Genomic DNA, 20,993 nt, shown 5'->3' on the forward strand with positions numbered 1-20,993 from the left:
TGTTCAGAGATATCAGTCTTACTACTCTCCACACACAGTTCTTGAATGTTGACACACCAGACAACACTATCCACACTCTTCCTATAAAACTAAGTACAAAGAAACTCAGCCTCACCCGGGGAAGTGTCAGGCAGGGGGCAGTAGAGGGTGATGGTGTTCTCGTAGCGGTCCAGGATGCAGTACATCTGAGACCCACTAAAGAAGTCTACAGGCTCTGATCCTGATGCCTCCACGTACACCTGAGAAAGGAAGGAGTGTGTCAGAACCTTTGTCTTTTTTTATTTCTGGCAGTATTCAACTATCTTAAATATCTAGGAAAAAAATATGCAGGGTAAAACAAACTAAAATCCCTGGAAAATAACAGTTGAAAAAGTAAATATACATTAGATTATAAAAAGCTTGCTAACTGTGTAATATCTCGGTTTTCAGCTTAATTTCTCCCTCTTTGCAGCCGTTTCACTACCCACAAAGTCACAAGGGATTGACTATGCATGCAGGCCATCTTATGACAGAGGATGAAACCACCTTTACTGAAGCATGTGAAGTTAGAGGAAACTGATACAGAAATAATGAAACTGATGAAAATTGAGGTGTTGTGGAATGGACTGGCAATTTATGCAATACTCTTATTTATGGAGTAATAACCATCCTGGGTGATGCGTATTTAACCCCTTGACTGCTGATTTCCTACAAGAAGACCTCACCAAGCTACAGGAATGGAACAAAAAGTGGCTGCTACAATTCAATGGAAAAAAATTTAAAGTCATGCACCTTGGGAGGGGAAATCCAGCATACCAATACCACATGGGAAACACTCCACTATCCACCACAGAGGCAGAGAAAGACCTGGGAGTATATGTTACCAGCCTACCAGCGAAGGGGAAATCCGTGCCAAATGCAGCGGAGAGGTTAAACTAACCTTATTGGACCTGTAGAAGCCCTCCGTCTTGAGTGTCTTGGTGTCTGAGGACAGTGGCCGCAGGTCATTGTAGTAGCGCTCCAACACCACTCGCATCAGCTCTGGGTTCTGGTTGAGGGAGCGGCCGAGCAGCTCCTTCAGCTCCAGCACTGTCATGCTCAGGCTGCCCCTCAGGGTGAAGGGGCCCTCCACCTCCTCAGTGTTGAGGTTCACCAGATGGGCCTTGATGGTGGTACCTTTGGGGGAAACAGGTGTCAGTTACTTGTATGAACAACATATATGCAATGGCAGTATAACTGACACAGTGTAGGTGCTAATGAGCATGTCAACACACATAATCACTTATTTTAGATGAATGAAACTAATAAGAAATGATAACTTATAAAGAAGTACTAAGTCTGTTAACTCTATTATACAGCAGAGTACTATAAGTAGTGCCTGACATGAACATTTTGAGGTGATGGACAGTGAGAGAAGAAAACGAGGAATATCAAGAATCCTTATTATGTGATACTAACAAGGAAGGATGCAACACAGTTCTCATAGGAAAACCTTACAACATTTACTCATTACAGAGAGAGTTTAGAGGATGTAGTTCTCATATAAACCTCTCTAAACCTCCCAAACTTACATCATAATACCATAATGAAGAGCTTGATTACTGTGGTTTGATATTACAGCAGTCAGCACTCACCTCCTGGCTTATACACCTCAAACTGCTTGTCCTCGTCCCGAATCTCCATGAGAAGGTCAAACTTGTAAGATGTGCGGACTCCCCCGAGGACTTCTGAGATGGGTTCCTCTTCCTGGCCCTCAAAGGAGCACTCGAGGCTATCATGGAATTCCTCGTATTTGACCAGGCGGCAGCGCTCCACAGGCACGATATTTTCCAGACCAAGCTCCTGAAGGGGGTAGTAATGATAAAATGAATTAATATATGTAGGAAAATCAATGCCTTTACCATCAGCAGCAAGTGGTCATGTATCAGGAGTGCTCAAATGCAAGGGATAAACAAGAACTATGAGTAATGAATGACCTGCTAATCTAGGGGTCAAGGAAACAAAGGCAATTATAATGAAAAGAAGAGTTAGACCTGCCTGATGGATCTGTAACTACATCTTTTGAACCTCAGATACATGACTTTCACCTTCCCAAAGAAACAAACACAATACTGCAAAGATAACACCATCAAAGTGTGCCATCTCCTCCCTTCCTCCTCACCTTGTAGGCCAAAAGAGTGGTTTCATTAAGGGTAGAGTCCTTGTGCACTCTAAGCTTGCGCTCTACCATCTGGCTCTGGCCTGGGAGTTGGCAGAAGAGTTTGATGCGACACGTAGAGCGCTCCAGTTCTCTCTGCTCCCGCTCAGCTGCTTCTTCCTCAGACATCCTCTGTATTAGATCCTGCAAGAGACAAAAGAGCCTTGTAAAATCACAAAAGGATCTGCAGTGTTCAAAGCACACTTCCTGGAATGAACATTATATAAAAAATGCAGACATCACTTAAAGCAATAGTTCCCACACACTGTTTTCAAAACTTTAAACTTTAAAATTTGAAATTCCATAAATTTTGCTAGCATGTCACGGGCAATATTACCATATTTGACATATGAATCTGCCCCCCGAAATGTAAAGAGTTTTAAATGCCCCGTGTGTCCTAAACACCAAAAGTAAAAAATCTTCAGCCTCCGTGGGCTACTACTAAAAAGTAGCTACTAAATCTTCAGCCTCCGTGGGCTACTACTAAAAAGTGCTACTAAAAAGTAGCACAATAGTTGAGACAGTAAGGTGGCAATCATATTATGGCAAAATAATAGTGTCCTATTATACCTTTAAATAGCGATAATTTATGTAGCATCTTTCTAGTGCTGTCCCCTCACCTTGATATGTTGAGGGAGTTCGTCATTAGTGAGGGAGTACACATTGCGGTCGCGGTCCACCTGGCGGTACATGAGCATGTAGGCGTTGGCACTGGAGCTCCAGCTGGAGTAGTAGTTCCCGCCGCGTGCCGAGGACCCACTCCCGCCATAAGTCTTGCGGATGTCATCGTAGGTGATCTGCAAGGAAGAACGGCAACCTCTTAACAACTGGAATATAATATGACTTGTCATGATGTAACATGATAATGATGACAATGATGAAATTTACAATACATTTCATAAAGAGCGCTCATCAATGATCACTAAGGCTTTGTGAGCATTGTTGGAATGATCTAACTAAGCAGTTATTGTGAGAATCATTTGACTAAGCAAAATCTGTTTCTTGTAATAAAAGTTTTTTCATTCAATAAAACTTTCCACTACCCTCTCATCTTGCCCAAGTTAAAATCTATTATATGTTGATAATGACAATGATAGTGACGATGATGGTAATGAGAATGCTGTTTGAAGAATGACATCAGTATCCATGTACATTCATTTTAATATAAAAAAGATCATAGGATCAAAATGATGTGGGTGTAATGGACCACTGGAAGCAATTCTGATCAGCTCACTCCTCTTCTTTTCTTATGCCTTCCTTATTGCTGGTCTGGTCCCATATTCCAACTTGCCTTGGTCACACTCTGGTCGTTGAAGCAGAACCATTCCCCGGTGGTGAAGTCCTTGATGTAGGCGTAGTAGTGGCCGCCTGATGCACTGCCTGAATGGATCATGATGGAGAACAGCTGGTACACAAAGGGTCCTCCCCCACTCCCTGGGCCCCAGGTTCGGTTGCGTTCATTGTTGTACGCACTGCTGCTGCTCACATCTATGCCTTCATCCTCTTCCTGTTGAGGGATAAGGAAAATGTAAAGTCAAAATGAAGCAAAGTAGTCTGGTATAGTATGACAGGAATATATTGCATAAATTTTGCCAAGGAATGAATCAATACAATTTGGCAGATCTACAAGCAGGGACAGAGTATTCATATTTGGTGTTCATATTTGAATACATTCGAATAACGTATTTGGGTGTATTCGTGTATGCTTCCTTACGAATGAGACTTATTATTATCTGACTGAGTGAGGTCATTCTTTGTTATTCATGCAATAAGCTGTCACCTGTCATTTGTCTGAAAATGTCCTAAAATTAACTTAACCTGACCAAACTTGGAACAATTGCTGTAGCTACATCAGTCCTCAGAAAAATCATATATGCTTCCTTACTCATGAGACTTTCAATATAACAAAGTGAAGTCTTTCTTTGTTGATTTACACTAGAAGTTGTTGACTGTCGTGTGTTTGAAGATGCCTTCAACTTAACCTAACCAGACAAAACCACAAAAAGTTACCATATGTCTTTACTCGGAAAAAAACTCATCTATGCTTCTTTACTAATGAGACTTTCTAAATAATGAAGTGAAGGCTCCCTTTGTTACTATATGCTATGGGTTTCTGGATATCATGTGTTTGAAAATTCAGGAACTGCCTGTATCTAATGAAGAGTAATGTTAAATTAGGTCAGTTTAGAAACATGCTGCTCCCCAAAAGCTATTATTAGGTAATTTTTTATTATTCTTTAAGATTTGCAGACAAACTAATGTGCCACAACTTCTTCACACAAATCTGGTTTGCCTGATTTTTTCATACTAATTTGCTTTGTCTTCTCAGTCAGAGTAATAATATATATAAACTAAACATTCATTAGTATCGTTTCAAAAAAGACTGTTTAAGTAGTTAGGCTAAACTCTTACTTCTTTTGTCTATCATTGAAAAACAGGACTATTCATTAGTGTTTACTTTGATTAAAGATCTCGTGAAGCATCCCACCTGATTGTCACTTTCTGGCAGGGAGGCCGAGGTGTTCTCCAGGGAAGCATCTTCTGCATCCAGCGCTGAGCCTGAGTCAGTGGTGGAGGAATCATCCACCACCCCTGTAGGCTTGTCCCCTCCCTCCTCTCCCCCCAGCCCCGCACCCCCGTCAACGAAGTTGTTCAAGTCTAGCACGTCTGGGAAGGTCACTCTGCAAAAGCAAAAATTCATCATTATCACTGCAGAAGTTTTCAATCTTTTACTTTAATAAGATGGAAGTCAGATAAAAAATAAAATAGAGAAAACTAATGGATCACATTACAAACAGGTCCTACAGCCAACTGTACATAAATGAATGTGCATACTACATTACACTCAAAAAAAGGGACTGGAATTATCTGACAATTTCATATAAACCCATGAGAATGGTAGATACAACCTTGGGAAAACAAACTTTACAGGGTTGAAAAAATATTATAAAGAAGCTGATTGGAGATAAAACTAGAGGCAAAGAGGATGTAGGAAATCTTTTTATAACTCAGCTGTAGAAAAATATTGAGCCAAATGAGACCCAGAGATGGGGTCCTGGGAGTGTGGATCACTGCCTGTACATCACAAGTCGGTAACACCACAATCACACACTCACTTGTCATTGAGCTTGATGCGGTGAAGGGTCTGGTAGTCAAAATCAAAGCGCATGAGGTGTATCGTGAGCAAGTATGGGAAGCGAGTGAACTTGAGACCCTTATGAGCATCACAGAGAGCGTCACACCGTGCACACTTGTACTGGTTGTTGCCTGAAAGCACCTCAGGCGACACAAATGCCCGCAGTGCTTCCTCCTGCAGGGGGTAGAGAAGAGTGGCATAAGCCCAACCATACCACAGAATTTAAGTGATTTTTCTTATGTGTTTAGAAAGAAAAATTATATTACAGAGTGTGTGCAAGTACTTCCCTGCATATATGAAGTGCCATAACAAAGAAAAAAAAAAGAAAAAAAGAAAAAAAAAATAAATAAATAAATAAAAAAATTGCAGAAATGTGTAATCAGATAAAAGGCAAAGGATTGATAGAGACAAACCTAAAAAGGAGAAGATGAAGAAGAAGAGGAAGACAAACAAGAAGACTAAGAAAAAGAAAAAGAAGACAAACAAAAAGATGAAGATGAACAAAAAGAACAGGAAGAGAGAAAAAGAAGAAAAAGAAGACAAAGACAAAGAAGAACAAGAACAAGAACAAGAACAAAAAGCATAAGAAAAAGAAGAAGCAGAAGAAGAAAGTAAACTCATAATCAGATACTGGAGGTGGCGACGGTGGCACTAACGATGCTGACAGTGCTGATGATAACCCTGATGACCTACCACACTCTTATAGGCTGAGGTCGAGCCAAACGGCCGGATGGGGAGCGGGATGTCCAGGTAGGTGTCCTCTCTCGCCCGCTCATTACCACACTCCAGACACTTGACGTAATCCTTCATCTTGCCTACAACATCAGCATAGTATAAATAATCATGATTCATAATAACAATTCATTCAGTACGTCAGTAATAAAGGAAGCTACTCCAGACACTTGACGTAATCCTTCATCTTGCCTACAACATTGGCACACTATAAATGGTCATGTTTCATAATATCAACAGTATATTACGAACATCATTATCAATTTTCTGTTACATGATACGCTAGTACCCAATATGTTAACACCAAGCCAATTTCTTTCCAATCGAGATATTTACTGAATCCTCAAAAAGCAAAAGCGGTATGATTTAGCTTTGATTAATTTTGCCTATCAGCATATATCATACATTAATATAAAAAAGTCGAATACAATGACAGACTGACTGATATATTCTTGGCATCGGGACATTTTTACTCATGTGACAGAAAGCAAAGTGGCCATAATTCCTCACCCTCATAGAGGTTGTTGATGAGGTCCGCCTGGTGAGTGTTCTTGAAGCACTGCTCCAGCGCGTCAAACATCACACGACACAGCTCCTGGATGTCGTGCTGCTGCCACGCCTCGCTGCTGTCCCACCCAAAGCTCCGCGTCAGCTTGGTCGTCTCTACCGCACTCTTGGTGGTGGTCTGGCAGTGAGGGAGACTTTGTGAAGATGAAGGATGAAAATGAAGAAGGAGCGATGAAAAGGTATGGTTTGTGGGCTTACTAAAAGAAGGAGTGATGAAAAAGGGATGGCTTGTAGGCATATCAGAAGTTGGAGTGATGAAAAAAGGGATGGTTTGTGGGCTTGTTTGGAGGAGTGACAAAAAAAGGGATGATTTCTGGGCTTATTAGAAGGAACAATGAAAAAAGGGATGGTTTATGGGCTTACTAGAAGAAGGAGCAATGAAAAAGGGATGGTTTGTGGGCTTACTAGAAGGAGCAATGAAAAAGGGATGGTTTGTGGGCTTAATGTGAGAGGGTGAAAAATACATCACTCCTGCTCTCTTCCCAAACCCTCTGTTATCTATTAGTTTTTTCACACTATCATTCTCACCCACCACAGACACAAGGGACAAAGGAACAGAGATGAAAACTGACACCATATGCTCCCCATTTGACTTCCTATTACCTCCATGCACTTCCCTCACCATGATTCACTATCTCCCAACTCTCGCAACACACCTGCAGCTGGAGGAAGAGGCGCTGCAGCTGACAAGGGATATTCTTGGAAGCATCGTCCTCTGAGCCCTTGAACTCCCACTGGTACAGGGCGTTACGAAACTCTGGTGTCATATAGAGAGTCTGCAGCAGACTGTTGAGGTAACACGTCATGGCCTGGTTCACCAATCCGACATAGCCTGTAAAGGGATGACAGAGTATGTAATTTAATGTGGACTCCCCACTGTACATATTACCACGGTCTTTTAGTCAGATATATATTTTTAAAAACTGACTCATCCCTACTCTGTCATTCCATGCTTCCTAACTATCTGTTGATTTACCTACTTAACCCCTTGACTGCGGATTTCCTACAAGAAGACATCACCAAACTACAGGAATGGAACAAAAATTGGCTGCTACAATTCAATGAAGAAAAATGTAAAGTCATGCACCTTAGGAGGGGATATCCTGCACACCAATAACACTTAGGAAACACTCCACTGTCCACCACAGAGGCAGAGAAAGACCTAGGAGTATATGCTACCAGGCTACCAGTGAAAGCCAAACCGTGCCAATCTCAACGGATGGGTTAAGCCAGTCCACACTCAAATCTTTGTATTCCATAACTGATACTTTCAAACTTAATATTGAATGGGGAATACAGAAGAAAGGAGAACAGTGACCATACTCTGAGGCCTGAGAGTAAAGAAGGAGGGATAACACTGAGTACTCACCAGTGTCGTGCTTGATGAGCGGAGACGAGTAGGACGAGTAGTCTGTTGCGGTGTTGGTGTCGTAGGAGATGAACGAACGCTCCAGTCCAGTCTTCTCCGTGGAGGTGCTGGCGGGGATGGCGATGGTGGTGGTGGGTGACGCAGAGGCACCCAACGTAAGGTCATCATCATCCACCCGGCGAGGAGGTCGGCCCCCAAGGTCACAAAGAATGAGGCTGTTGCGAGCTGTGCCCTCCACTTGGAACCTGGCGTGGGCAAGGGTTCTCTCGGCTTCCATCTTCTCTATCTCCAACTAGAAACAAAAGAGATACCCCATGATACACCTTAAGAAGACACTGTAACATTCCCTTTGCTACCGAGAGGCTTCCAACACAGTCATTCCTTAAAGAGCGCTAAGAAAACTAACTACACGCCTCTGTGATGAATGTACAACAACACACCTATCACCTGTCAAGACAACAGTATCTTTATCAAATGCCATGTATCTTTCATCTCCTACATACTCATCTATGTCTATTTATTTTGATACCTATTAAATCCATTGATAAGTGTGTGTAACTGTATACACACACACACACACATAGATAACACATATTGATAACACATATTGATACACACCCACGCACAAACACACACATTGATAATTTGTTCCATACTTTCCCCTCTTGAGAGCCCTGAGATAGCCATTCCCTGCCTTCTAAGTTCTTTAATGCCCCATCCCTGTACGAACAACACCACAGCTCTTCCCTGCAATAACAGCACATCTCCTGTCACTCACCTGATCACCGTCGGAGCACTGGAACACGAGGGAGAAGGAGTCGGGGTCGTACTTGAACCTCCGTCCCACTTCTGCAATCAGCTGGCCGCAAGTGGAGTCAGCGGACATGGCCAACGTGACCTTATTAACAGCTTCCGTCAGGCCGCTCATGTCCCGCACAACCACACATACACTGGCCAACTCGGGTTCTTCAGTGTCCCTGTCCGGCTTGACCTCCCAATCGGACACAGCGCCTGACCCCTCTTCCTGGTGTCCTTGGCTACTGTCCGTCTGATCACCTTCACCGTTAATGTCTATCTTCGGGACATCGGACGACATTGCGGCCTCACCACTGACGCTGATCTCTGGGACACTTGGGGAGGGGGCCTGGCTCTCTTCGGCGGTAGGAGTGGAGGCTTTTTTGGACTTTATTTTCCCGAGAGTTCTTGGTTTCTTTATGGCTGGGGGAGGAGGAGGGGGAGGAGGCGGTGGTGGTGACGTTGGTGAGGGAGTGGTTGGAGGTGTGGAGGCTTGTGTCTGTTCCTGCTTCTCCTCTTCTTCCACCTTGCCGTTCATTAGTTTCTCCCCCTCCTCCGCCTCTTCATTTTGACCTTCTTCTCTGCTAGTGACGTCCCCATTCTCTTCTACTTTGCTTACGTCCTTTTCACTTGTTTTCCTCTCCGCATCATCCTCTTTTATTTCTGGTATGATAGTAGTGGCCTTTTCTGCCTCAGTCTCCTTCTCTTTATTCTCACAACTTACATCTTTTTGTGATCCCGCACTGTCACTCTTTACTTTGCTCTCCTTTGTTTCTGTTGCGCTGCTGTCCAGGTCTACCGCGCTCTCCTTATCTGTTATTCCATTTTCAACCGCTGTCTTGTTCTTGCTTTCAACCTTTTCCTCGGTGCTGACATCCTGGACTGCTTTGCTCTGGCCGTCCTTCTCTTTTTCTGGTGCTGCGGCCGCTGCTTTACTGGTGGTGTCATTACTGGCTGTTTCTGTGGACTCCTGCTTCTTGGTCTTGGCTGGTTTCTTCACCTTGAGCTTTTCAGTCTTGGTGGAGGAAACAGATGACGTGGAAGCAGAGGAAGACAATGAAGTGGCCGACGAGGATGCTAGGGAAGAGTTGGTTGCCGTCTTTGAGGTCTTGGGTTCTCCGTTTGATATGGTTGTGGTGTTACTCGGCGACAACCCTGCCGCTGATACCTTCTCAGATTCACCTTCGGCAGGTTTGGTTTGTTCATTTTGGGCAGCATCCGGAGAGGTTGTTGTGGCTTCCTCTGCCTTGGAGGATGGAGACTGACTTTTGGCCCTCAACGTCTCCTTTCCGCTGGAGAGACTTTTACTTGTCTTGGCTGTTGTTGCCACTTTGGAGGGTTGCTTGGGGCCGGGGGAGCCCTTCCTGGTGATGGGTATTGTCTTCACCACACTGGACGAAGCATCACTCTCACGCGGCTTCACACTCTCAGTCGTCACCACCTTGCCGGACACCTCTGATGTGGTGTCACTGTTTACTGATCCTGCAACATTTGTCTCTTTTGTGTGAGAGTCATTTTCATTCACAACCTCTATTTTAATTTCCTTAACCTTAACATCATTTACTTTCCCATCCGTAAGTTTAGGTTTAGGGGTGGTTGGTGCCTCCTGTTGGATCTTGATGTTGCGCACCACCTTCCTGGGCCCGCCAGGAAGGGGACGGCGGGGCGGAGCAGCACTCGAGGACGCCTCCGCCCGGCTGTTGAGGTCTGAGATGGCACTGGCGATGAGGGGACTGGTCTTCTTGACGATCTTGATTGTTTTGACTTTGGTGGTGGCGGTAGAGAAGCGGCTGGTGGTGGTGGTGGAGTGGGTGGAGGCCTCGGCAGTGCTGTCCTCCTGCACCACGGTGGACCGGCTTGAGGAGGAGACGGAGTTTACCCGAGCCACCTTCTTCTTGGCCTCCTCCTCCAGGCAGCTCCCCCCTCCTCCACCACTACTGCTGCCACTGCCACGGCTGCTGGTGGGACGATCTGCTGCTCCACCACCACCTCCTCCTCCACCGCCTCCTCCACCACCATCTCCACCACCACTGCTGCTGCCACCACCTCCATCCTCAACACTTTCAGTCTGTGACAAAGAAATTTTCCTTTAAGACATCCATTATGACAAATAAATGGCTAATCATGAGAGGTGCATATCTCATTCTTTGCCTAGACTAAATCAAGTCAAGTCCAGATGGGTGACAAGCTTAAAACTTCCTCTAGCATAAAACTGTTAAACGGGAAGCATTATTTATAACATTAATATTTGTTAAGGTTATGAGATGGCTTTGTCAACATGCTAAAGGATCTTGCATCTTTATGTTTATGGTAGAAAGGTGAAAAAAATGCAAACTACCAGGAAAACAACATGCAGTCAGGGACATGCCTCGACCAAAGCAGACCAGGGAAGCAACAGGCATAGAGACAGACCCAAGCAAACGTGTTAGGTGGCGAGATGAACTTTTAGGGCGACCAACATTTAGCCGACAGTACAGAGAAGGATGCTGACAGGTGTCGCAAGGACAGCGAGAACAGGAAAAATACCTGAATGGGACGACGATTATCACAACTTTTCCACCACAAACAAGACATCTCAGGAGAGCTTTGGGTGGCTTGTGTTCACTACAGCAAAGGAGGTTATGAGGTAATGAGAGGTCAGGGTCAACACTAATATGACCCTTTTCTTGTGTGTGGCAAAAGGGAATGGTAGATGATATTCCTTCCCCTTCCCCCCTTTGTGTGGGCAACAGGGAGGCAGCTGAGGTACACACATGTCCAGGGACAGAGATAACAGGACAACTTAACCCGGTAACAGCAACAGGACAAATTTGTGGCTTTACCGTGTAGCAGCGACGGGCCAAATTTGTGCCATGAAATAAACCCCCCAAAATAGCTGATACATAAACTGATCACAAATGCTTTGATTTATATTATAAAATGGTTTGTGTGAGTGATGATTTCTTCTCATTTTTCTCGCTTAGAAGGACCATTAAGAAACATGATCCCTGCTGCTACCGGGTTAAAAGAAGAGCTATGCTTACGGGAAGGATAAACAGAAGCGTTCAAGAATGACAAAGCAGAAATAATTAAAAAACAGCAACAAAAACATCAGGGGGAAGTATTTACGTAAACAAAATGCACAGAAAATAACAGGCGTGTAAAGCAGACGAAATGAAGAAATCAAGAGGGAAGGAAATGAGGGAGAGCAACAGGGTGGAGAGGGCAAATAAAACAGAGATGCAGCAAGTCTAACGCGCCCTGGCTGGACACACCCATCCCCCACACACACCTCGGAGGTCATCATCAGTCTGCGTAAGCGGTCCCGCAGCGTGGCCAGCAGAGGGTGGGGGGGCGGGGGGGTCTTGCGGCCTGATGCTGGGTAACCCCTGCCAGGAAGGACAACAAGGCCCGTTAGCTGGCACTGAGGGGCTGGCAGAGGCAAGGGACCACCAGTAAAGGCATGGCATGGATAATACAGGACTGGGATCAAGTTATGTACAGCGAGCAGATATAACACTACATCTACAGCAATCCTTCCCTTCACGTCTGTCCCCTGCTAACCCTTGAATGATGTTGTTGGGTTGACATGGAAAACACTGGACTGGGACTAACACTAAATCTACAGCAATCCTTCCCTTCATATCTGTCCCCTGCTAACCCTTGAATGATGCTGCTGGGTTGACATGGAAAACACTGGACTGGGACCAAGTAATGTATATACAGATGGCAGATATAACACTACATCTACAGCAATCCTTCCCTTCACGTCTGTCCCCTGCTAACCCTTGAATGATGTTGTTGGGTTGACATGGAAAATACTGGACAGGGACCAAGTAATGTATATACAGCGGGCAGATATAACACTAAATCTACAGCAATCCTTCCCTTCATATCTGTCCCCTGCTAACCCTTGAATGATGCTGCTGGGTTGACATGGAAAATACTGGACAGGGACCAAGTAATGTATATACAGCTGGGGGGTACAACGCTACATCTACAGCAACCTTTCCTCCCCTTCCCACCTGTCCCTCGCTATCCTTTGAACCCTGCACTTGAAAGACTTGATCCTATGAATTTTAATCAAGGGGGCTGATCACTGGATAACCTAATTTAAATGGATATTCGAAATAAGAACCAATATGCAAAAAAATCCTATATATGAAAACTTCAAAGCTGTAAAAACCTATCTGCAGCAACAAAAATTATACATTTATACATGCAAATTGTGTGTTTGTTTGTGTCTCTATAGTCTGCATTGCTTTAACCCTTAAACGGCGGCAGTATTTGAAGAGTACCTCCCCCAAAATGAATCGTCTATCACTGCCGACTTTAGGACCATGGCATAAATATAGTTAGGTCACATAATAGATGTTTTAACTATCGTCTAAATATGGATTCTACCGCAATCTGAAAGTGTTGTTATATTTCTGCCATACAAAACTGACGAACTGAATTTTGGACCGTCTATATAGAGTTCCACCGCCGTCTAAGGGTTAACATGGAGGCCATCTGGATTGCTGCTTCATCACTTTTGCACTTCTGATGTGTCTGGTGCATCACAGGGGACGTACGTAACAAACTGTTTGCCCACATTAAACACAAAGGGGTACAACAAAAGGACAAAGGTACACTGTTAAGAAATCTGAAATCGATTATTCAATAAACTTTTAGAGCAATGTGACAAATGTGCATGATCATAATTATTAAAAAAAGTTGTGAACCTTACTGAAAATGCAATTATAGGTACAGGAAAAAGGGGTTTGACGCAAGAATAATTTACCTTTACAAAGTTTATAAGGTCAAACATGGCACAGACACAACAGCCCCAAAAGTGAAAAAATCAAGGCTTATAGGTGGTCCCAGACATATTTCAATCAACCACGCATTTAATGTTTACAGATAATGGACTTTTCCCTTTTGTGGTGTGTGTGGTTTACTGTGTTCATTGTTTGTGATAAAAATGTGTGGTGTGGAGAATCAGTGACTTTACTATTATGAAGTACAGTAGACTCTCCATACAGCACTTTAGGATTTCCTTTTAAGGCTCCCATGAACTGACTCCTCACAAACACTCAAGTCCATATTCTTAAACTTATCAGGCTTCCATTATGTCTATTGTCCAAGGCCACAGAGAAGATTAACTGGGTGTTCCTGGGTGATTTATCCCTTCAAGGTGCAGAAGTCATGTAAAGCTATCACTGACATCACTAAACAGTCCATGGAAATCCCAGCAACTTATACGAGAGTCCATATTCTTAAAACGTATCAGACTCCTATAACATCTATTTTCCAAAGCCACAGATTAACTGGGTGTTCCTGGGTGATTTATCCCTTCAAGGTGTAAAAGTCATGTAAAACTTTCACAGGCATCACTAAACAGTCCATGGAAATCCCAGCAACTTATACGAGTCTTTTCAAACGGGCAAGATGTGGTGATGATATGTTTAAGCATACAGACTTCACATAAAAAAATTCCACTAGTCCATAACTGATAAGTCCCATTGAAGTAACACGTCCATTTAAGCCCCATTCACACCATACCGACTCTGGGCCACGACAACCCAGCGACTCCGAGAACATGAGGTCTTGGGTGTGAGATGTTAATATGAAAGGGTCGCACATAGTCTTTCCGACCATATGCGACCCCTCCACATCAAGATTTCACACCCAAGACCTCGTATACGTTGAGTCGCTGGGTTGTCGAGGCCCAGAGTCGGCACAGTGTGAATCGGCTTCAGTGTGAATTCCTCTGGCACCTTTTTCGCGTTAAATGAGATGGTCTACTGTACATCACAACACACCTTATCAGCATTTCCCACTTCTGACTAATATCTTGATGACAGAAAATCTCTTAATCTCTTAACAATCTCTCCTTTATAAACACACACACACACACACACACACACACACACACACACACGAACACATAAATATAAGGTAAGAGAGTGAGAGAGCACTGAAGGGCAGAGAGGTAATCGGAGTGCTGGAGAGAGTTATGAGATGGTGTGTGAGCATGACATGGCATCACCCTTCCCACAAGACAGTATCAGGGGGAAAACCACCTGTCAAACGGATCAATAGTAGACGAGTATTGGAGACAGAGAGAGTTGGCAGGTGAAGGACTGAATGTGCTGAGAGGAAGTGCTTGAATGGGGAAAGTTGTGATAGAGGAAATGAACTATGCTTGTGGAGGCCAGTCTCAGTTTCAATTGGTTATATTCATCTTTAACCCGGAAGCGGCGATGGGCCAAATTTGTGGCTTTACCGTGTAGCAGCTACGGGCCAAATTTGTGCCATGATATAAGCCCCCAGAACAGATGATACATAAATTGATCACAAATGCTTTGATATATATTATGAAATGGTTTGTGTGAGTGATGATTTTTTCTCATTTTTTTCGCTTAGAGGGACCATTAAGAAACGTGATCCCTGCTGCTACTGGGTTAAGTTCATTCAGTGTTTATAGAGTGGATGATCTCATTATACAGGTTCTTTCACAGCTCAAAGCATCTACGTGGAAAACTCTTCTCCTTCTTCTTCTTCTTGTCCTTCTCATTTAACGTCCTTATTTTCCCTTACGGGGTTGGATGGGCTACGGGTCTCTCCCGTTCCTTCAATCAACTCATCCTTTTCAATTTCTTCCATGTCTCTCTGTTGTTCTCCTGTCCCACATAAACACATTGTCTCCATCAATTCTTTCTATTCCCTTCATTACCCTGAACACTGCAATTATGTCCCCTCTTTTTTTTCTTTTAAGAACGAGTCTCAAAATTTCTGGTCTTTCCTTATAAGTTAAATCTAAATCTAAATGTGTTTGTGTTTGTGTGTGTGTGTGTGTGAGCAACATGGCTGAGCACAACATGGGCAAGTCAGGGTGTTGGCGGCAGCGCTGGTGAGGTGTGTCAAGTAAAGCAACACAGTTAAGTAGCACCAGTTTAGTGTTACGGCAACATTCAAGAAGCGCTGTTATCAAAATACTCATATACAATTAAAATATTAATAAATTATAATAATAATTAAAACACAATAATAATAATAATAATAATAATAATAATAATAATTATAATAACAACAATAGCAATAATAGTAATAATACTGTTACTATTATTATATTTTGTATGCAGAGCCAAAGGTCAGATGTGACATAATAAGCTTTGCTATGAGACATTACAGTAATGAATCATTTCCTGCCAGAAGCAGTAAGTAAAGTCTGTGATAAGACACCACAAACACCTCACCACAGAAAAAATGACTGGCAATAGTATGAGGTTTTAAATGTGGGTCTCTCTCTCTCTCTCTCTCTCTCTCTCTCTCTCTCTCTCTCTCTCTCTCTCTCTCTCTCTCTCTTTAAACAAAAGTACACAACAATGGGGCATAAGATGACACGAGCTAAAGAAGCCCTCTTCCACAAGGGCACCAATTCGAAAGCTTGCCCAGTAGTCTGTTCTTTTATATTAGTGTGGGTGTGGCCTCTCTCTCTCTCTCTCTCTCCCCACACACACACACACACCTTATGTTAGAAAAAAAAAAAAAAAAAAAAAAAAAAAATTAGGGAAAGGAATGTGGGGGAAACGACCCAAAGACAGGAGGGAAGGAGACAAAACAGCAGAGACAATGGGAAGAGTATATGAAGAAAGAAAGGAGGGAATGGAAGCTACAGAAAGGAAGGAAAGGGGTGACGAAAGGGGGCGAGGGAAACACAGGTAAAGGGAGGAGAGGAAATGGGGAATGGAGGAGAGGAGTGGAGGTAGAAGGGGAGGAAACCGAGAGAAGGATGGAGAATGCAAAGGAAGTGGAGGGGAATGATAGGGAAAGAAGAGGAAAGAAGGGGCAAGAAAACTAAAAGGGATGGGAAAGTTGGGGAAAGAAAAGGAAATAAAGGAGGGAAAGAAGAGGAAACGGAGAAAACTGAGGAAGGAAAATGGATGGAGAAGAAATGGGAAAGAAGAGTAAAATAAGAAAGACAGGGAAGGAAATAAAAAAAAGAAAACTAAAAGATAAAGGGAAGGAAGAGGAAATAAGGAAAAGAGTGAAAGTGAGAAGAAATGAGGGGAAAATAAGTGATGTGATGTGGAGAAGGGAAAAATAAGAGGAAAGAAATGGAAGAAATAAAAAAGTAAACAAGAGAAGGGAAAGGATGGGAAAGAAAAGGAAATAAGGAAAAAGAATGAAAGGGAGAAGAAATGAGGAAAGAAGAAGCAATATGATGTAAAGAAAAGGAAAATAAGAGGAAAGAAATGGAAGGAAATAAAAAATAAAACTACAGGAAAAGGAAGGAAGGAAAGGAAAGGAAAGGAAAGGAAATGAGGGAAAGAATGAAAGGGAGAAGAGTGAAGAATCAATGTGATGTGAAGAGAAAGGAGATGAAGGGAAACTAAAAGAAAAATGAAAAGGAAGGAAGAAGGAAAAGTGTGAAGAAGAGAAGAGAGAAGGGAGGAAAGATGCAGCAATGTGAAGATAGGTACGATCAAGGAGATGAGGGGAGACGAGACGAGGAGGGGAGATGAGGGGAAGAGGGAGGAAGGAAGGGAAGGGCAGCAGGATTTTGAGGAATGTGAGGCAGAGGAAAGAAGAGAGGAAGAATGAGGGGAGAAGATGCTGGCGAGGAAGTGAAGTAGGGAGGAGAAGGGGATGGATGGGAGGAAGATCGAAGGAGAGGAGGGAAGGAAGGGAGAGAAACGAGGGATATAGAGGAGGAACAGGAGAAAGGGGGAGAAAGATAGAGGGAGAAAGTGGTATAGATGGCACAGGAGAGGAGGAGGAGGTGGGAGAAAAGTAACAAAGGAAGAGACAGAAAGGGAAGGAGAGTGATGAAAGAAGGGAATGGAAAACAACAGTAAAAAGGGAGGAAGAGAAGAGAAAAGGTGATGTAAAAGAGGGGAATGAAGAAGTGAGAAAGGGAGGAAGGTAAGAAAGAGGAGAATGGAAGAGAACAAAGGGAGAAAGGAAGAGGAAGGAAAAAAAAGTGGTGTGTAGGAGAGAGCGATGAAAAACAGTGGAGAGAAAAAAGAGAAGGGAAAAGAAGAGAAGAAAAGCAAACAAATAGGGGAATGAAGAAATGAGAATGGAAGGAAGGGAGGAAGGGAAGAAAGAGGAGAATGGAAGAGAACAGAGAAAGGAAGAGGAAGGAAAAAAAAGTAGTGACTAAGAAAGAGGAATGAAAAACAGTGGAGAGAAAAAAGAGAAGGGAAAAGAAGAGAAGAAAAGCAAACAAATAGGGGAATGAAGAAATGAGAAAGGAAGGGAAGGAGAGGAGAAGAAAGTTGTGGTAGCAATGAAAGAAGGGGATAGAAGAGAATAGTGAAAAAGGAGGAAGGAAAAGAAGGAAAAAAAAAGTGGTGTGAAAGAGTGGAATGAAAAACAGTGATGGAGAGAAAAAAAAGAGAGGGGAAAAGAAGAGAAGAAAAGCAGATTCGAAAATATGATTGGGAAAGGGAAAGAGAACTGTGTGTGTGTGTGTGTGTGTGTTCCTTCACCACCTATATACCCGCCCACACAAACACGCGGCACACATATGCTCTTTGCCAGGCACCTAACGCACACTTATTATATGTTCCTCTACACACACACACACACACACACACACACACACACACACACACACACACACACACACATGAACAAAGACAGAGACGGAATGTTTGAGAGAAAAAAAGAGGAACCGGAAGTCTTAGTGAATAGGGGCGGAAAATTCCTGACTCAAAATAGCAAACTTATAAATAGCACTAGCAATAATGATGATAATAATAATAATAATAATAATAATAATAATAATAATAATAATAATAATAATAATAATAATAATAATAATGAAGACCAAAACTACTATTAATAATTCTCTACGTAAACTTTCCTTGTAGTATTTTGGACGTGTGTGTGTGTGTGTGTGTGTGTGTGTGTGTGTGCTCTACCTCCACCTACGCCTCCTCTGTATGTCTGTCTCCACACACACACACACACACACACACACACACACACACACACACCTTTGTCAATTACATAACCCGGGTGTAGAGAGGTTGTTCGTACGATTCTTCCGGGTCACACACCAGCTCGAGGGAGGAAGGTGGGGGGGTAGGGGAGGGGGAAGAGAGGGGAATAGATGTAAATGGGGAAGGAGGGGGGCAGAGTGGGGGGGGGGGGGTTGGCGCCGGCGACAGGAGGGGGGCGGGGGGCTACAACGTGTGGGACAAGAATAGACTAATTCACCCTCCTCCTCCTCCTTCTTCTCCTCCTCCTCCTCCTTCAGTCTCTCCATGGACTTACCTCTCGGGGCTTTCTTCTTTGCTGCTGTCTTGCTGAGAGGGGGGTGAGTGAAGGGGAGGGGAGAGGAGGGACCGAGGGAGAGGCGTTGGAGTGGGAGGAGGTGGAGGAGGAGGGGTCGGAGGGGGAGTTGGAGGAGGAGGAGGAGCTTCCATCCTCTTTCAAACACATGCTGTGGAGTCCGAGGGAAAAATGGAAGAAGTGGAGGAATATGGCGGACAAAAACACGAGAGAAGCGAGAAGCGAAGCAGTGTGTTTGTTGCTGAGGGGGACGGGAGGGGAAGAGGGGTGCAGCGGGGGGTGAGGGGAAGCGTTAGGTAAGAAGTAAGTGGTGCTAGAGTAGGTGTGGAGAAAGTGTGGAAGAGGGGGTTTAAGAAGTGAGGGGGAGGGCTCGCGCAGACTGGCAGAGGGGAGAGGTGTATTAAAGAGCAGGGCGGGGGTCTGAAGGTCTTTTCTTTGCCTCACTACGGGGTGTTATGCGGTTATCGGGTGGTGCAGGCGAGGTGTGTGTCGTCCGTAAGTGTCGTCTCGTCCGTCTGTCGCCACTGTACCTTAGGACGCCCTTGGCACGGCCCTGGCACGCTTCGGCTCCTCCAGTTAGCCAGCACCTCTACTCCCCTCGTCAGCGTCTCTCCGCAGACAATCTCGCCAAAGCCGCGACCTTGTTCCTTCGGCTCAAGGGGTTTACAGGCCACGCTGGTGTCCCGCGACGTGCCAGCAGTCAGTCAGGCTTGCCTCTCGCCGCCAGGCATGACTATAATTGCAGGCTTTATCTGTTGCTACTTGAATAAGGCTCAGGCACCGTGCTCCTGCCGTTCACAGTGAGCCAGGCGTGACCGAAAGCCCCTCCTCCTGCTGGTTTCTACAACTCCAAGGACTGACGGTGGCTTCCAGAGCAGCCGTCATGGCACAACACAACGCTCCGCTCGGCACTGACTCAGCAAATCACGCCAAGGATGCAACACTAGGCCATGCACGCTCTACGGCACTGCTTAACAATGCAGCATGTCCACCACGGGGGCCTTTATTTCCCAGGATGAAGGGGCGTGGCGTGCAGGAAGCGGCGGTGGTGGTAGTGGTGGGCAAGGCGGCTGGCTACTCGGGGCAGATGGACACCAGCCTATTTGGGGAGTGGACGCCAAGTAAGCAACCAACCCCCTGCGGACCGCGTGGCACAGTGAGGCAGCGCAACGAAAGTCAGGTGGAGGAGCGCCCGCAGTGGAGGCAAGACGTGAGCACCAAGGGGACGGGGAGGCAGAGAGTGGGGCAGAAGGCAAGAAGAAAGAGAGTGAGGGGAGAGGGGCCTGGGGTTAAGAGAGGGCAGAGGCAAGCATGAAGAGGGGGAGAGTGCGCTGTTAGGACAAAAGACTAGCACAGGAGGATCCGACAGAGCACCGGGGGGAGACACGCACTGGAGGGACTGGCCCGGCACCGACACCCGCGGACACAGACACACAGACACAGACACACAGCACCACCAATAGCACTACAACGGCGTCCCCCTCTAGCACCGCCGCCGCTGTGCCACTGTAGCCTCGGACACGGTGGATGGGCTACGGCGTGTGCTAGACATTCCCACCACCTCGTCCCTCCTTCCTTACCCCTTCCTCTCCTTCCCATCCCCCACGCACCTATTCCCCCTTTCTCCTCCCCCCCCTTCCCCCCCCCCGAGCCACAGCCAGCCAGCCAGTCAGCCAGCGTTCAGAAATAGCCCCCACACCTCTCATTCCACACACACACACACACACACACACACACACACACATGCATGTACACACACACAATCTAACGTGTGAGTAAACATAAAGACTTAAATTCAGACTTAGAACAAATACAGTCTCTCTCTCTCTCTCTCTCTCTCTCTCTCTCTCTCTCTCTCTCTCTCTCTCTCTCTCTCTCTCTCTCCCCTCTGCCCCCCTCCCCCCTTTCCCCTCCACCTACGCACACACACGCACGCACGGTGAATCAAACCT

At 44.8% G+C, this 20,993-nt stretch overlaps 1 protein-coding gene across 8 annotated transcripts in view; it reads right to left on the reverse strand.

Moving 5' to 3' along the window:
• Positions 1 to 20,993, reverse strand: part of LOC127007075 (ubiquitin carboxyl-terminal hydrolase 47-like) — a 36,759-nt gene that overhangs the window by 7,808 nt on the left and 7,958 nt on the right. For 2 of the 8 annotated variants that reach the window (XM_050877614.1, XM_050877613.1), the window contains exons 1-15: positions 19,024 to 19,327; positions 12,047 to 12,143; positions 8,759 to 10,843; positions 7,981 to 8,272; positions 7,268 to 7,443; positions 6,555 to 6,729; positions 6,006 to 6,127; positions 5,293 to 5,486; positions 4,665 to 4,857; positions 3,468 to 3,683; positions 2,797 to 2,973; positions 2,141 to 2,320; positions 1,614 to 1,821; positions 920 to 1,155; positions 116 to 239 (exon numbers count right to left, since the gene is read on the reverse strand). In XM_050877614.1, coding sequence (XP_050733571.1) covers positions 116 to 239; positions 920 to 1,155; positions 1,614 to 1,821; positions 2,141 to 2,320; positions 2,797 to 2,973; positions 3,468 to 3,683; positions 4,665 to 4,857; positions 5,293 to 5,486; positions 6,006 to 6,127; positions 6,555 to 6,729; positions 7,268 to 7,443; positions 7,981 to 8,272; positions 8,759 to 10,843; positions 12,047 to 12,143; positions 19,024 to 19,175 — 4,627 coding nt within the window. In that variant the 5' untranslated portion in view covers positions 19,176 to 19,327. Of the gene's footprint in view, positions 1 to 115; positions 240 to 919; positions 1,156 to 1,613; positions 1,822 to 2,140; positions 2,321 to 2,796; positions 2,974 to 3,467; positions 3,684 to 4,664; positions 4,858 to 5,292; positions 5,487 to 6,005; positions 6,128 to 6,554; positions 6,730 to 7,267; positions 7,444 to 7,980; positions 8,273 to 8,758; positions 10,844 to 12,046; positions 12,187 to 19,023; positions 19,333 to 19,571; positions 20,527 to 20,993 lie in introns of those variants that run through there. The other 6 variants (XM_050877620.1, XM_050877621.1, XM_050877618.1 and 3 more) reach the window with 6 other exon arrangements.

This window comes from Eriocheir sinensis, chromosome 34 (genome assembly GCF_024679095.1).
Source record: "Eriocheir sinensis breed Jianghai 21 chromosome 34, ASM2467909v1, whole genome shotgun sequence".
NCBI lineage: Eukaryota > Metazoa > Arthropoda > Malacostraca > Decapoda > Varunidae > Eriocheir > Eriocheir sinensis.